This window comes from Scyliorhinus torazame, chromosome 5 (assembly GCF_047496885.1).
Source record: "Scyliorhinus torazame isolate Kashiwa2021f chromosome 5, sScyTor2.1, whole genome shotgun sequence".
Lineage (NCBI taxonomy): Eukaryota > Metazoa > Chordata > Chondrichthyes > Carcharhiniformes > Scyliorhinidae > Scyliorhinus > Scyliorhinus torazame.
In genome coordinates, this window is record NC_092711.1 from 157,355,261 (window position 1) to 157,371,533 (window position 16,273).

The 16,273-nt window shown below is 45.2% G+C and overlaps 2 protein-coding genes across 2 annotated transcripts in view; one reads left to right on the forward strand and one right to left on the reverse strand.

The window, feature by feature from the left end:
- The window catches only part of LOC140417995 (uncharacterized), a 109,195-nt gene that overhangs the window by 67,285 nt on the left and 25,637 nt on the right, over window positions 1-16,273 (reverse strand). The gene's annotated exons all lie outside the window — the stretch shown is intronic.
- On the forward strand, window positions 2,808-8,422 carry LOC140420265 (uncharacterized). Its single transcript, XM_072504302.1, has 2 exons — window positions 2,808-3,008; window positions 5,762-8,422. The coding sequence occupies exon 2, from the start codon at window positions 6,116-6,118 to the stop codon at window positions 7,541-7,543; it is 1,428 nt and encodes a 475-aa protein (XP_072360403.1). The 5' UTR covers window positions 2,808-3,008; window positions 5,762-6,115; the 3' UTR covers window positions 7,544-8,422.

Sequence of the window (16,273 nt, forward strand, 5' to 3'; positions counted from 1 at the left end):
AAAGCCCCTAGTCGCCACATTCCGGCGCCTGTTCGGGGAGGCTGTTACAGGAATTGAACCGTGCTGCTGGCCTGCCTTGGTCTGCTTTCAAAGTCAGCGATTTAGCCCTGTGCTAAACAGCCCCTGCTGCCTCATTGTGCCGAGGTCCCAGGTTCAATCCCAGTTCTGGGTCACTGTCCGTGTGGTGTTTGCATATTCTCCCCGTGTTTGCGTGGGTTTCGCCCCCACAACCCAAAGATGTGCAGGGTAGGTGGATTGGCCATGCTAAATTGTCCCTTAATTGGAAAAAAATAATTGCGTACTCTAAATTTCTAAAAAAGCTTAATTGCTGTATATGTAAACAATGTTTTGGGCAGCACGGTGGTGCAGTGGTTACCACTGCTGCCTCACAGCACCGAGAACCCGAGTTAGATCCCGGCCCAGGGTCACTGTCCGTGTGGAATTTACACATTCTTCCCGTGTCTGTGTGGGACACACCCCCACAATCCAAAAAGATTGTGCAGGATAGGTGGATTGGCCATGAAAAATTGCCCCTTAATTGGAGAAAAATAGTTGGGTAGTCTAAATTTATAAATTTTTAAAAAAGGAATGTGTAATGAAGATAAATGTACTGACAAGAGAGACCTTCAATGTCAGATTAACCTCATCATTTGAAGTTGTAAAATAAGGGATTCTATAGCAGCAGATAAAAGGATAGTATGAAATAGTTCTATTGTATTCCTGCCCAAGTGTCAGTAATTGGGGATCCAATTCAATTAATCTAGTGACCAAATTGACCAATTGTCATGTTATGAGATAATGGTCACTTTGGGGATAAAAGTAGAGGTTCCGACCGTCTTCATTGCTGGCCAAGTACTGAAGACTCCTGAGGCCGAGTTCTAAGGAAATTACTGTCAAAGAAGGAGCCAGACTCCCGAGGCTTATTCCACACAAATTACTGTCAAAATAGAATCCAGAGAGGGTTACGCTTCTGCAGACTGATCACCCACATGAAGTTGTAAAAGTCAATGTCTTAAAGTTCAGTAAACCTTTTTCTTTTCATAAACCTATTTTTGAATTTACTATCCAGAGAATTCTGCCTTTGTCTTAATTGATTCAAGGGCTGTCCAAACTAAAGTGAATTTGTTAAATGGTAAGTTAGGGGTAGCTGAAATCAATTACATTCTAGATAACAAGATCAGTATCTTCAATTAAGAACCTTGCATTTCTATAGCACCTTTCACAACAATAGGGCGTCCCAAAGTGCTTCACAGCCAATTAAGTACTTTTGAAGTGTCATCACTTTTTTAATGTAGGAAACGCAGCAATCAATTTACACACAGCAAGATCCCACACACAGCAATGTGATAATGAGCAGATGATCTGTTTTTAGTGATGTTGATTGAGGGATAAATATTGACCAGGACACTGGGGTAACTCCCCTGCTCTTCTTCAAAATAGTGGCTGTGGGATCTCTAACATCCACCTGATAGGGACAGACAGGGCCTCAGTTTAACATCTTCTTTGAAAGAAGGCTGTTCTGACAGTGCAGCACTCCCTCAGTGCTGCGAGGAGGAATGTTGGATGTAATTTTTGTCCTCCAGTCCCTGGACTGGAACTTGAACCGACAACCTTCTGACTCAAGAGAACTGCCGACTGAGCCAGGGCTGACACTATAGACATTACAAAGTTAGAAAGTGAAAGTTACCCTTTAAAACCCCCCATCCTTTGCCTCCAGTGCCGAAATGTAATAATAAAAACCCCAGTATAAATAACATGGATTTGACTGACAAATATTGAGGTGTTGGTTTTGAGTCACAAGGTTTGACTTCCCATTTGAGCCTCTGGCACCTTTCTGTCTCTCTATTGGGCAGCACGGTAGCATTGTGGATAGCACAATTGCTTCACAGCTCCAGGGTCCCAGGTTTGATTCCGGCTTGGGTCACTGTCTGTGCGGAGTCTGCACATCCTCCCCGTGTGTGCGTGGGTTTCCTCCGGGTGCTCCGGTTTCCTCCCACAGTCCAAAGATGTGCAGGTTAGGTGGTTTGGCCATGATAAATTGCCCTTAGTGTCCAAAATTGCCCTTGGTGTTGGGTGGGGTTACTGGGTTATGGGGATAGAGTGGAGGTGTTGACTTTGGGTAGGGTGCTCTTTCCAAGAGCCGGTGCAGACTCGCTGGGCCGAATGGCCTCCTTCTGCACTGTAAATTCAATGATTCTATTGCTCATGTCAATGACAGGCAGCGACGGAGCTGAGGGCTGAATTTAACTGAGAATAACACCCCAGTTGGCAAACTTCCATGAATGTCACACAATTTATATAAAGGGCTAAATACAGATTTAGAGAAGACAGTTTTTTAATGGGTTGAAGGGTAATGGGGAACTGGCAGTATGGTGGAATTAAAGCCTCCATGAGAACAGCCATGATGGAATGGCAGAGCAGACTCGATGGGCCAAATGGCCTAATTCTGCTCCTATATGTTATGACCTTATGAAAGGGGGAGACATTGATTTGCTCCCAGATGTTGCCCAGAGGAGGAAGTTTTAGTCTAAAACGCATTGTCCAACCTCCGCATTGTGACATCACAAAGGCGCTCATCCCCTAAATCAGCCAATAGGAATAAATCCGTTCCGCAGTGACGTCACTGCTTTTGAGCGCACCCGTCCGGCGCGAGGACACGGGAGCCCCGCCCCCACCCTTTGTTACCCCTCCCCCAGCACATCGTCAAGACGGTTCCCAGGCAACCGGCTGACAGCTTCGACCCGAGCGAGAAGCCACTCCGCCCAACTCAGAACTGCGCATGTCTCAGGGAGAGGGGAATCTGCGCATGTGCAGGGTGAGCTCAATACCGCTGCCTTGTGCTCAATCAGAAGATAGGAGGACCGGAAGGACTCTGTTTCTCCGCCAATCAGAGCTCCCCCATTGTCTCAATGCGGAAGCTGGACATGGAGATTTCTGGCGAGCAAAGCTGTTGTTCCTCCAACCCTGAATGAGCTTGAGATGCACACAGACTCCTGATTCCAACATCTGTGAGTTAAACACTTTCTTTTCTCCCCCTTTCCATTTCTTTTCTCATTCTCACCTTCAATTGGTCACTTGCAGCAACTGAAGGGAAAGGAAGTGAATCCAGGGAGGGTGCAGACTCTGCAAAGCTTGGCCCAGGTCTCTCTCTCTCTCTCTCTCAAAGACATTGACATCCTTTGCTCCCTCAGCTTGACACATTTATTTGTCTGGCTAAAAAGACAGTCTTTTTCCAAATGTTCACAATTAAAGGGCTGGTTTACCCAGGAGATGACTGACATTTAAGGGGACAGTAAACAGAGCATATCCAACTCAGCCAATTACTTCTCTGTAGGTCTACTGTCCATCATCAGTAAAGTGATGGAAGGAGTCATCAAAGTTGCTATTAAGTGGCACTTATTCTGCAATAACCTGCTCCCGGACGCTCAGTTTGGGTTCCGCCAGGGTCACTCAGCTCCTGACCTCATTACAGCCTTAGTTGAAACTTGGACGAAAGAGCTGAATGCCAGAAGTGAGGTGAGAGTAACTGCCCTTGACATCAAGGCAGCATTTGACCGAGTATGGCATCAATGAGCCCTAGCTAAACTGGAGTCAATGAGAATCGGGGGATAAATCTCCACTGGTTGGAGTCATACCTGGCACAAAGGAAGATGGTTGTGGTGATTGGAGGTCAATCATCTCAGCTCCAGGACATCACTGCAGGAGTTCCTCAGGACAGTTTCCTCGGCCCAACCATCTTCAGTTGCTTCATCAATGATCTCCCTTCCATCATAAGGTGAGAAGTGGTGATGTTTGTGGATGACTGCACAATGTTCAGCACCATTCTCAACTCCTCAGATAACGAAGCAGTCCATGTCCAAATTCAGTAAGACCTGGACAATATCCAGGCTTGGCCTAATAAGTGGCAAGTTCCATTTGTGCTACACAAGTGCCAGGCATTGACCATCTCCTACAAGAGAGGATCTAACCAACACCCCTTGACATTCAGTGGCATTTCCATCGGTGAATCCCCCAGAACCAATATCCTGGGGGTTACCATTGATCAGAAACTGATCTGGATTAGCCATAGTAATACTGTAGCTCCAAGGGCAGGTCAAAGGCTGGGAATCCAAGGTGTGTAACACACCACTTGATGCCCTAAAGCTTGTCTACCAGACATCTACAAGCACAAGTCAGGTGTGTAATGGAATATGCTCCACTTTGCTGGATGAGTGCAGCTCCAACAACACTCAAGAAGCTCAACACTATTCAGGACAAAGTATTCAAACCTTCCATCACCGAAAAACAGTAGCAGCTGTGTATACCATTTACAAGATACACTGCAGTAACTCATAAAGGTTCCTCAGACAGCACCTTCCAAACCCACAACCACTACCATCTAGAAGGACAAGAGCAGCAGATAACTGGGAACCTCACCACCTGGAGGTTCGCTTCCAAGTTACACACCACCCTGACTTGGAAATACATTGCCGTTCCTTCACTGTCCCTGGGGCAACATCCTAGAATTCCCTCCCTAACAGCACAGGGAATGTAGGGCAGCATGGTGGAGCAGTGGTTAGAGCTGCTGCCTCACGGCGCCGAGGTCCCAGGTTCGATCCCGGCTCTGGGTCACTGTCCGTGTGTAGTTTGCACACTCTCCCTGTGTTTATGTGGGTTTCGCCCCCACAACCCAAAGATGTGCAGGGCAGGTGGATTGGCCTCACTAAATTGCCCCTCAATTGGAAAAAATAAATTGGGTACTTTAAATATATAAAAAACAATTTTTTATAAAAAACAGCACAGGGGATGTACCTACACCTCAAGGACTGCAGCAGTTCAAGAAGGCAGCTCACCACTACTTCGGAAGGGCAACTGGGGATGGGCAATAAATGTTAGCCTAACCAGCATTGTCCACATCCCGTAAATTAATTTTTAAAAATGTAATATCGGACAGAAATATGTCTAGCGTTATATGGTATGTATTATATATATTATTGGTGGTTCTGTCATAAAATACATGTATTATTATTTCTAGTTTTGTAATATAGTACTGTACCTACATTATATATTTCCAGTCATACAGTCATTGCAGCACTGACAGAATCCATTTGGTAACTCAAGTCAATGCTGACTCTCTGTACAGCAATCCAGTCAGTGCCATTCCCCCTCGATATCCCTGTTCCCCTGCAAGTTTATTTTCTTCAAGTGACCATCCTATTTTATTTTAAATAATTGATCATCTGGACTTCCACAACCCTTGTGGGCAGTGAGTTCCCTGTCATGACCACTCCATGGACGAATAAAATTCTTCCTCAGAATTTCCCTATCTCTAATCAATAAATGTACTTGTATGGAGATTCTCTACTCTTGTACAGGTTTTAGTGAGTTTAGATTTGTTGATTAGCACCTTCAGGAAACTTGGAAGGGTAAGTAAGTGAATCCAGTCTGTATATTACACACATTTCTCATCCAGTAATATAGACATATATCTGTCTGGCTGCCTGCATGAAGATTTTCAGGTCTCTGTGTCCAGGACAGGAAGCAGTGAGCAGGGATCTGTCAATCAGCCTGAATCACACCTTCAGGAGAATTGGGGGGTGGGGGGAGGTGGTGGTGAATATTCGATACAGCAGAGTGAGAATGGAGGGAGAGTGTGTGGGATCGAGATTTAGAGCATTTCAGGGAAAGAGAGTGGAAAGAATGTTCGATAGACACTAGAATTGTCTGTTCTGAGTTTCTATCCTGTACTGACAATGATTACTATTGTAAAATCTGTTTGCAGGAAGTTCGAACGAGAGGAGTTTGAGGCCGAGATCTCAAACTAAATATCATATCAAGAATTGACTGATTCCCTCAATTCTTGGGATCATCGGCCTTTGAATCTATAAGGAGAAATGTTTGTCTATTCTGTCTGCTTCAAGAGATTTTAAACAGTGTGTCTGGAAAAGCACTGAGACACACACACACACCCGTGTGAGACTGTTACAGAGCACTGACTGGAAAGAGCTTTAACCAGTGACACAGCCTGAAAAAATACAACGCTATTCACAGCAGGGAGAGACTGTATAGGTGTTCTGTGTGTGTACGAGACTTCAACTGATCGTCCAACGTGGTGAGACGCAAGATCACCCGGACCATGGAGAAACCATGGAAATGTGAGGATTGTGGGAAGGGATTCAAAGGCCCGTACGGGCTGGAAAGGCATCAACGCAGTCACACTGCAGAGAGGCTGTTCTCCTGCTCTGTGTGTGGGATGGGATTCACAGCCCCACAGGAGCTGGCAAGGCATCAACGCAGTCACACTGGAGAGAGGCCTTTCACCTGCTCTCAGTGTGAAAAGGGATTCACTGACATTGGCAACCTGCGGAGACACGAACGAGTTCACACTGGGTTGAGGCCGTTCACCTGCTCTGACTGTGGGAAGGGATTCACTCGGTTATCCCATCTGCAGACACACCAGCGGGTTCACACTGGAGAGAGGCCTTTCACCTGCATTCAGTGTGAAAAGGGATTCACTGACATTGGCACCCTGCGGAGACATGAACGGGTTCACACTGGAGAGAGGCCTTTCACCTGCTCTCAGTGTGAAAAGGGATTCACTGACATTGGCAGCCTGCGGAGACACGAACGAGTTCACACCGGGGAGAGGCCATTCATCTGCACTGTGTGTGATAAGGGATTCACTCAGTTACACCACCTGCAGAACCACCAGCGAGTTCACACCGGGGAGAAGCCGTTCATCTGCACTGTGTGTGATATGGGATTCACTCGGTTATCCCGCATGCAGACACACCAACGAGTTCACACTGGAGAGAGGCCTTTCACCTGCTCTCAGTGTGAAAAGGGATTCACTGACATTGGCAACCTGCGGAAACACGAACGAGTTCACACTGGGGAGAGGCCTTTCACCTGCTCTCAGTGTGAAAAGGGATTCACTGACATTGGCACCCTGCGGAAACACGAACGAGTTCACACTGGGGAGAGGCCTTTCACCTGCTCTCAGTGTGAAAAGGGATTCACTGACATTGGCAACCTGCGGAGACACGAACGAGTTCACACCGGAGAGAGGCCATTTACCTGCACTGTGTGTGATAAGGGATTCACTCAGTTACACCACCTGCAGAACCACCAGCGAGTTCACACCGGGGAGAGGCCATTCATCTGCACTGGGTGTGATAAGGGATTCACTCAGTTACACCACCTGCAGAGACACCAGCGAGTTCACACCGGGGAGAAGCCGTTTATCTGCACTGTGTGTGATATGGGATTCACTCAATTATCCAAACTGCTGAGCCACTATGTCACTCACACCAAGAGCAGGCCCTTTAAATGCTCTGACTGCAGGAGGGGTTTCAAAAGCTCTCAGCTACTGATGTCCCACCAGCGCGTTCACTCTGAGGAGAGACCGTTCAGCTGCTCTCACTGCACAAAGAGCTTTAGAACCTCATCCAACCTGATGAAACACGAGCGAGGTCACACCGGGGAGAGCCCGTTCACCTCTCCGACTGGGAAAGGATTCACTCGGTCATCACTTGCTGAGCCACAATGTCACTCACAGCAATGAGAGACCCTTTAAATGCTCCGACTGTGGGAGTGGGTTTAAAAGCTCTCGGGTACTGATGTCCCACCAGCGCATTCACACTGAGGAGAAACTGTTCAACTGTTCTCACTGCACAAAGAGGTTTCAAACATCATCCACATTGCGGAGACACCAGCGAGTTTACACTGGAAAGAAGCCATTCACCTGCTCTCCCTGTGGGGAGGGATTCACTCAGTTGTCCAACATGCTGAGACACCAAAGGGTACCCACAAGTTAGATTCTGCTGTAATTCCTGCTGTTAATCACATCCAGGACTGAATCTGGAGTGGGTGGAGGGGCTTGTCTCCTCGTCAACTCTTAGTGCTCGGACGTGGCGACCCTGGCAAACTACTGTTCCCCGGGACCTGGAATACCCGACTGTGAAGTACCGTCCATACTACCTTCCATGGAGTTCACTTCTGCCATCATCACGGCGGTCTACATCCCACCCCAGGCGGAAGTGAAGAAGGCGCTTGATGAATTGTACACCACTATAAATAATAATGATGCAGAATACCCGGAGGCCTTGCTCATCGTGGCCGGGGACTTTAACCAGGCCAACCTCAAGAGTGTACTGCCAAAATTCCACCAACACATCTCCTGTCCCAACAGGGGCTGCAACATCCTTGGCCACTGCTACACAAACATCAAGGACGCTTCTCGATCCATCCCCTGACTGCACTTCAGAAAATCGGACCACACGATGGCGCTCCTTCTCCCGGCATACAAGCAGAAACTTAAGCAGAGAATCCGGTTAAGAAGGTCGTGCAGTGCTGGTCCGAGGCAACCGAAGAGCTCCTGTGCGACTGCTTGGAGTCAGTGTGAAGAAATTGAGTTCTTTCTGTCCTGTCTGGTCTCAATCAAAAGCTGAGTTCGGATTTAGAAATTCCTTTAGTTTATTTCAAATAGCTTGCAAGCTTCCACTCCCTCTGATGAAGCAGGAGACCCATGTCTCTTGAAACTCTCAGAGCGAGTGAGACAAAGGGAGGCAACACTTTGTGGTCTTTAGTTTACATTCATGCAGTATCAAGTTCCACATACACGAATACAAGATTCCGATGTGCCCTTTCCTTGACCTGGTCATATAATCTAACTGTCACTGATTCTGATAGGCTCATTATACATTCCTTTCCTTCCTCTGGGCCTCTGCCTCCCAGCATCCTTTGTGCAAAGAACCAGTCCCAATAGCCACCCCTCCTCCTCTCGCCATGCTTTGCCCATCTCTTTGTTCACTCCCTGCAACCCGAATTAATGTCCATAATGCACTATTCTAACTGGTCATCCCAGTCTAATGCTCTTTTCTTCAGTTCAATTCCTCATTCTCTCCTTTTATCATTCTATGATAACTACTATGCCGCTCCCTAACCAACATTCCCTTCCGCTACCCGCCGACAACGGGACACCGGTGGCGTTGTGGCAGGTGCATTGGCCTGACGTCTGGGTTACGCTACACCTACGTTCCGTGCAGATGGAGAACAGACATGTTATATTTTCTGTCACCTCTGCCACGAGGGTCTCTATCGCTAGAGAAATGTGTGGGTAGGTATTCCCCCTAATGGTCAAAAAGTGTGCTAACAATTCGCCAGACCAACAATAGTCCTGTTGCTGTCTCGGTCCAAATTTGGAGTTTGGTTCGGCATACAATTCCCCGTGTCCATTATAAACATCCCCGGGTTAATAACCTGCATCAATGTCTGGTCTGAAAGACCATCCCGCAATTCATTACATTCCGTACAGAAACACCTCATCTTTACAGCCACTGGCTCTCCGTCCGGGTTCCTTCTGGTTTCATGGTCGCCAGTAACGGGATGTCATCTTGGTGAGCGGTGATGGGCCGAGTCTATCGGCATCATCTGAGCCATAGTCATCTTACAACACATATTAAGGCATCCAATGATTGTACAATTATAATAAGCAGTATTATCAATCCATGCATCAGGTAAAACCCCATGACGAGCTATGAGAGCTGACTCTGAGCTGTATCCTACTGTAGGGTTTATATCCCCCTTCTAGTTGTACTGACTAGCAGCTATCCCCGATCCTTATCATGTGTGTGTATACATGTCGTGATTTGTAAACTGTGCACGGAAATCAACTGTAAATTCATCCATCCCGCAGACCAGTGGCGATAGACTCTTTGTATTGTTCTTGCTTCAAGTCCAATCACCGTGAACCATAGCTGTCGCTACTCAGGAAGGTAACACAATAGCTATATCCGTGTGTTCCACTACCTCCAAGGCATCTGATTACCTTGGGATAGCAGCCCCGTAAAAGCTTCCTCATGTCCCTTAGAAACAGCACACAACTCAGTCCATCAGCGACCAAAAAGGTTTTTGTCCCTCACTGGTATTATTTATGATCTCATGTACTATCCACTGATTATCTCGCTTTATGAATTGCAGAAGCTTCAATCAATCCTATTTTTATTCCTGACTTCCTCGCACTAACGTCTAACATTGTCCTGAACCATGTAGTCTGCCAGCCCCGGTTTACATGAGACAATACTCAGTTTTCTTCAAATCCCTTTTGTCCGTTATCATTTTGCTTACAGCATGGAGTGTATACTTGCCATTATTTGTTTGTTTGTTTTTCTACTTTGCAATCACACCACTTGCACATTCAATACAGTCACCCTTTGGGGTTACAACCCAATTGAATCCATACATAACAGTCCCTAACAACTTACAGGACATTTTGTCCGTAATAACTATTACACTCTCCAATGCAATATTGTTTGCTGCATTGGTTACAAATTTCCCGCCGTGGCATCAAGCTGCCAAAATTCCTAAACTATTGTCATTTAAAATGCAGGGGTTCCTCGTCAGTCGCTGCCGTCTGCCAAGACCCTGAATAACTCCACCGCGTAGTACATACCCTGTGGAGACCACAGATCATCCATCAGCTAACGTGCAGTTCGAGATGTCTGATCGGAGGTTTCACTATTGAGGAATAATTTGATATTTTGATTTGTTTCTAACCTGTAAGGTTTTCCTTCCGGGCTCTGTCATTTAATTCCCTCAAATATGTAGCCAATTGTATCATTAGTTTTCACCCCCATACTGTCTAAAACATTCTTCTCTGGAGTGTAGTAGTCGTTCTTCGTCTGTGTTATTTTTGCTTCATCTGAAAACCAAATGAACAGGTCAAAGGCGGAGAGGGCCCTATTTCTTAATTTGTATCTTTCTATTCTTGTTTGGATGTTCCAGAAGTGCCCTCTCCAGGACTTCCAGATTTCTATTTAATTCCCTTTACATCCTTGACATACATCATACGATTAAGGCCTGTTAAGCCTCCTTCTCCTATCGTTGCACCCCTGAGTGAGACTCAAAGAATCTCAAACTCCTCTTTTACTAACTCAGTGATCCAAGCGGGTCGAAACTGTCCTTGATACATGTCGGATATTGCTACTGCATGTACTTTAATTCCTTTAATTTTGATTACGACCAGATTTTTATGAAAGAAATTTCCAATCATGACATTTTCACTTCATCATCTGTCCTATCGATGCTGCTAACAGGTTTCAATTCCCTGGCATCCCGCTCCACTGATTACATTATACTAGTAAGTGCAGTTATCCCATGCCACTCACAACCAAACGTTCCTTTTCCCTTGTCCGAGCGGTTTGGGGATATGATCTATCCTGTGGCACGGCATCATTGCAGTGATACAGTCTCGAAACACTGTCAGGCTAATTTTACGTCCCCGGGTCATCCCAACATCTCTTAAACTACGTACTCCCTCACTAATTGGTAGCACAAGTTTATCACTTATTCACAATCCTGCACATCCTTTCCCAATCACTCCATCGTCAGCTTGGTTTTCTCTGCAGTAATTACAATTCATCATTATCACACCACCCCATGGTCAAAAGCTATCATGTGGTCCCAAACGTCGATCATCAGTGTTGCCTGATGTTTCACAAAACAATCATGACAACTGAATTCCCCAAATTTCCCTGGGAGCCGAAGCATTTCCCCATTTCTGTCCTTCTAAATACAATATCAACTCACCTGAATGCTATATCTGCCATTCTCCTAGGTTTCATATGATTACTCCCTGTCCAAACTACTGGGTTACAGAACGTGCCAAATCCTTGACACGATGTTTCATTATGTTCACGGTGAATCATTTTAACTGGGGTCCATTAATAACAGCCCTTGATCTATCATCCCATATTCTCAATTCCTTAATAATTATGTTCCTTCGTTTGCTGCCGATAGGTTGCCCATGGATTATAATAATCCCTCGTTTATCATTTAATTGGGTCGGATGTTTTAGTTCTGATACAATTCCTTTGCTCCAGATGCCACTGATTCTCTAATTCAACGACCCCCATGCGGCTATCAGCTTTGATTAAAAAGTACAAATTACTTTTGCTGCTCCTAGGAAAAAGAGGGCCTGCATTCTCTCGTGACCATTCTTCCATCGGTGTCTCAGTTTTTTTCTCTGCCACTCCCTGTTTCTCCACCATTTTCTTTTCTGAATTTTTTAAAAAATGGATGCCCCCCTGGCTTGTCCCTCATCCTCCTTAACTTTACTACCATCCGTACATATCACCCAAACATTTACCAACTCTGTTCTGCTAACTGATTTATCAAGTTTCTGTCCCTTTTTAATGTTATGAATAAACATTAAGGCAGGGTTTAAAAGAATGGTTTCCCATCTTTCCCATTGAGCTGTATTCGCGCCTTGCTGGCAACCCTGCCTCTTGGTCAACTCTGTCAATTTTAAAAGTTCATTTGTGACATAAATGTTCTTTCCGGCTGATAAAGTTTCAGTCTCTGCTGTCCTTTTTGTTATGGCTGCCAGACATTTTGCAATGTCCGAAAACCTTTGTTCAGCCCTTGACCAATTTCCTGACAATGTTTGATAGGTGTCTGAGTATTATGATTAACAAGCACCATACCATATCCATTTGCATACAGATCAAATGTAATGCTCAAATTGTCCTCTTCTAATGGCCCGGATATTGCTACAGCTGTTTTTAACTGGTCCAACCTCCTCTTCGGCAGAAGCTAGGGAATGTGGATTGGGAGCAGCTATTTAAGGGTAAATCCACATTTGAAATGTGGGAGTCTTTTAAGAAAAGGTTGATTAGAGTGCCCCTGAGAAAATCAGGGATAGAAATGGCAAGATTAGGGAACCATGGATGACGGGTGGAATTGTGAGACGAGCTAAGATGAAAAAGGAAGCATACATAAGATCTAGGCGACTTAAAACTGATGAAGCTTTGGAGCAATATCGGGAAAGTAGGACAAATCTCAAGAGATCATAGATCATAGATCATAGAATTTACAGTGCAGAAGGAGGCCATTCGGCCCATCGGGTCTGCACCGGCTCTTGGAAAGAGCACCCTACCCAAGGTTAACACCTCCACCCTATCCCCATAACCCAGTAACCCCACCCAACACTAAGGGCAATTTTGGACACTAAGGGCAATTTATCATGGCCAATCCACCTAACCTGCACATCTTTGGACTGTGGGAGGAAACCGGAGCACCCGGAGGAAACCCACGCACACACTGGGAGGATGTGCAGACTCCGCACAGACAGTGACCCAAGCCGGATATGGACAGGGTGGATAGCAACAAACTTTTTCCAGGAGTGGGGGTGTCAATTACAAGGGGTCACGATTTCAAGGTGAGAGGGGGAAAGTTTAAGGGAGATGTGCGTGGAAAGTTTTTACGCAGAGGGTGGTGGGTGCCTGGAACACTTTGCCAGCGGCGATGGTAGAGGCGGGCACGATAGTATAATTTAAGATGCATCTAGACAGATATATAAACAGCGGGGAACAGAGGGAAGTAGATTCTTGGAAAATAGGTGACAGGTTTAGATAAAGGATCTGGATCGGCGCAGGCTGGGAGGGCCAAAGGGCCTGTTCCTGTGCTGTAATTTTCTTTGTTCTTCACTGGTCCACCTAAAATCCCCCTTTAAGGTTTCATAAATGGGTCTAGCATAAAGACCAAAGTCTTCCACTACTGGTCTCAAATACCCCAAAATTCCCATGATTTTCTTACCCCCGTTTCGTGAAATCATAGATTATACAGTGCAGAAGGAGGCCATTCGGCCCATCGAGTCTGCACCGGCTCTTGGAAAAAGCACCCTATCCAATGTCAACACCTCCACCCTATCCCCATAACCCAGTAACCCCACCCAACACTAAGGGCAATTTTGGACACTAAGGGCAATTTATTATGGCCAATCCACCTAACCTGCACATCTTTGGACTGTGGGAGGAAACCGGAGCACCCGGAGGAAACCCACGCACACACGGGGAGGATGTGCAGACTCCGCACAGACAGTGACCCAAGCCGGAATCGAACCTGGGACCCTGGAGCTGTGAAGCAATTATGCTACCCACAATGCTACCGTGCTGCCCCATATATACAAAATGGGCACTGCAATTCGAGCAGCTTTCTCTCTCATCCCAACACTGGTTTCCCCACCTGCCCTTGACATTGACTACCCTAGATAGTCGACTTTGCTCCTGCCAATCTGGCATTTCTTTAACCCTATCTTAAACCCTGCTTCATTAAGTGTTTTAATAATTTTGGTCACTCTTTCAACATGTGTCCCCCTGATCATCATCTCCAATTAACACATCATCAATATATACTAAATCCAAATCATCTTTAATCAACTCCCTTACTATTGCCTGAAAGTGGTTCGGGGAATTAACATATCCTTGTGGTAATTTACAGTATACGTAATGTTTAGTGCCAAAGGTAAATGCTGTCTTTTCTCTGCTGTTTGGGTCTAACGGAACACTCCAGAATCCGTTGGCTAAATCTATACTAATTAAGTAAGGTTTGCCTGCCACCTTCTCCAATGTAGTTTGTGGATTTATTAAATACCGTTTATCCTTTTTTTGTGTGACCTTTGTAATTCGTTACCATTCTAAATGTACCATCAGGCTTGCGAACCGCCTGAAATGGGCTATTCGTCGATGCATTTGTGACTTCTTGAATGATTCCCTGCTGTTCTAAGTCTTTGATCATTATCTTCAGCTCGCATTTGGCACCTCGGGTCAAGGGATATTGCTTTTACGGCCTGTGTCGGTCTCCCTGGATTGTGTGCTGGAATTGTGTGCTGATTAACCCGGTGTCATTCTTTCTATTGCTAGGTTTGCTTTCCTTATTTCCTCTACGTTATCAATTGGTTTTAATATCTTAATTTTGTTATTTCTGCATCTATTTTTATTAATCTTTCCCTGCCATCAGATTCTCATTTCCTGATACTGCAAGTAACACTCCTAATCTAAGCTCCGGTCCAATATCATTATTCCTTAAAGCTCCGTCTGCAATGTAGTTCACATTCTAAACTTCATTTCTTCTGCTCGTGACTTTCTTGCAAGTCAGCGGGCACTAGGACCCGGTGGAGCTGTGCCGTATCACTTCCACCGACTACCTCCTAATACTGGTCTCATTGGTCCCTGTGTTTCTAGCACCTTACTGCCACAATGCCCCTCTCCACTATCCCAATATAACGCGAGGGCATGTTTTAATTAATTTTTTCATGAAAGCGGTATCCTGCTACAGTCCCCATTCTACGTGCTCTCGGGACTGCCTACCCCCCTGGGGTCAGTGCTTGCAGTGTCCCCTCAAGTTCTGAGTGCTTATACACCAAGGCTCTACAGTAGTCGAATAGTCCCCAGTACTTGCCCAACCCCTCTTACGGTCTGGGGTTTGGGCATCTCTAAAATGGCCTTCTCCTTTCTACTGGGATCTTCCTTTACCCCTGTGTAATCTTAAAATAAAGTTAAAAATCCATAGTCTTTGCAATATGAAAATCCCCGAATCTTAAATTTGATGCGTAGTGAGTTTACAGAGAAGATACTGAAATCTCTACAAATTTGGAACACACAGAACAACATTTTTAAATGTAGGTACATCATGGCTGCCTCTAACAAAGGAGCACATGGACTCAGTCCACACCAAATGCCTGGTCTTCGCATTTCAATTTAGGAACCTTTGTTCTCTCCTTTTTTTAAGAGCAGCCAAGACTATGCCGAGTTCAAACTAATCATTTACAAATCCCAATTTATACATTTTGATTTTGCTTTTTGTTTACTTCCCGTGACTTGTGTTCTAAATAACTTCCACAATGTTAACCATTATTACTGATTTTCTAGCCCTTTCAAATACTTACCCCATTTTAAATCTCACTTTAACTGCCGTGTATACCTCCTAATTGATGGGAAACTTTGTTTTCCAAAACACAACATTTTAAAAACTAGGAATACCAGAGGAAGTTCACAAATTCTTATTAAACACACACACTCATTCATCCACCGAGATCTCCAGTCAAACAAAAGGAATTCAAAGCATTATACTTTCATTCATCTCAACCAACTGGACAATAAAAGTTTGAATTTGCACAGAAACACAATGTGTTTTTTCCCTTTTCCCTTCTTCAAAACTGTTAAGTAAATTTAAACAATCCTGAAGCCTCTTCTTTTCTTTTCCGATAGGGTTCTGAACTTTCCAAGTCTCTGGTTCCCCCTAGTGGCCATTCATCTGCCAACTCTTTTTCACTCATAAGACACATCTCCCAAGAACAAAATCCAACTTAGCCAATTCTGATTTTACGTAATTGAATTGTCTCCAGAACATTGCATCAGCAGTCCTAACTGAATTGTCTCGGTGACATTCCCTGAACCCGTTAAAGACCTTAACCAAATTAAAGTGTAATTTAATACAACCAATTTTAATTTTC

What these genes read in the sequence shown, in the direction of transcription:
- LOC140420265 (XM_072504302.1), top strand. Translation starts at nt 6,116, where the DNA reads ATGGAGAAACCATGGAAATGTGAGGATTGTGGGAAGGGATTCAAAGGC.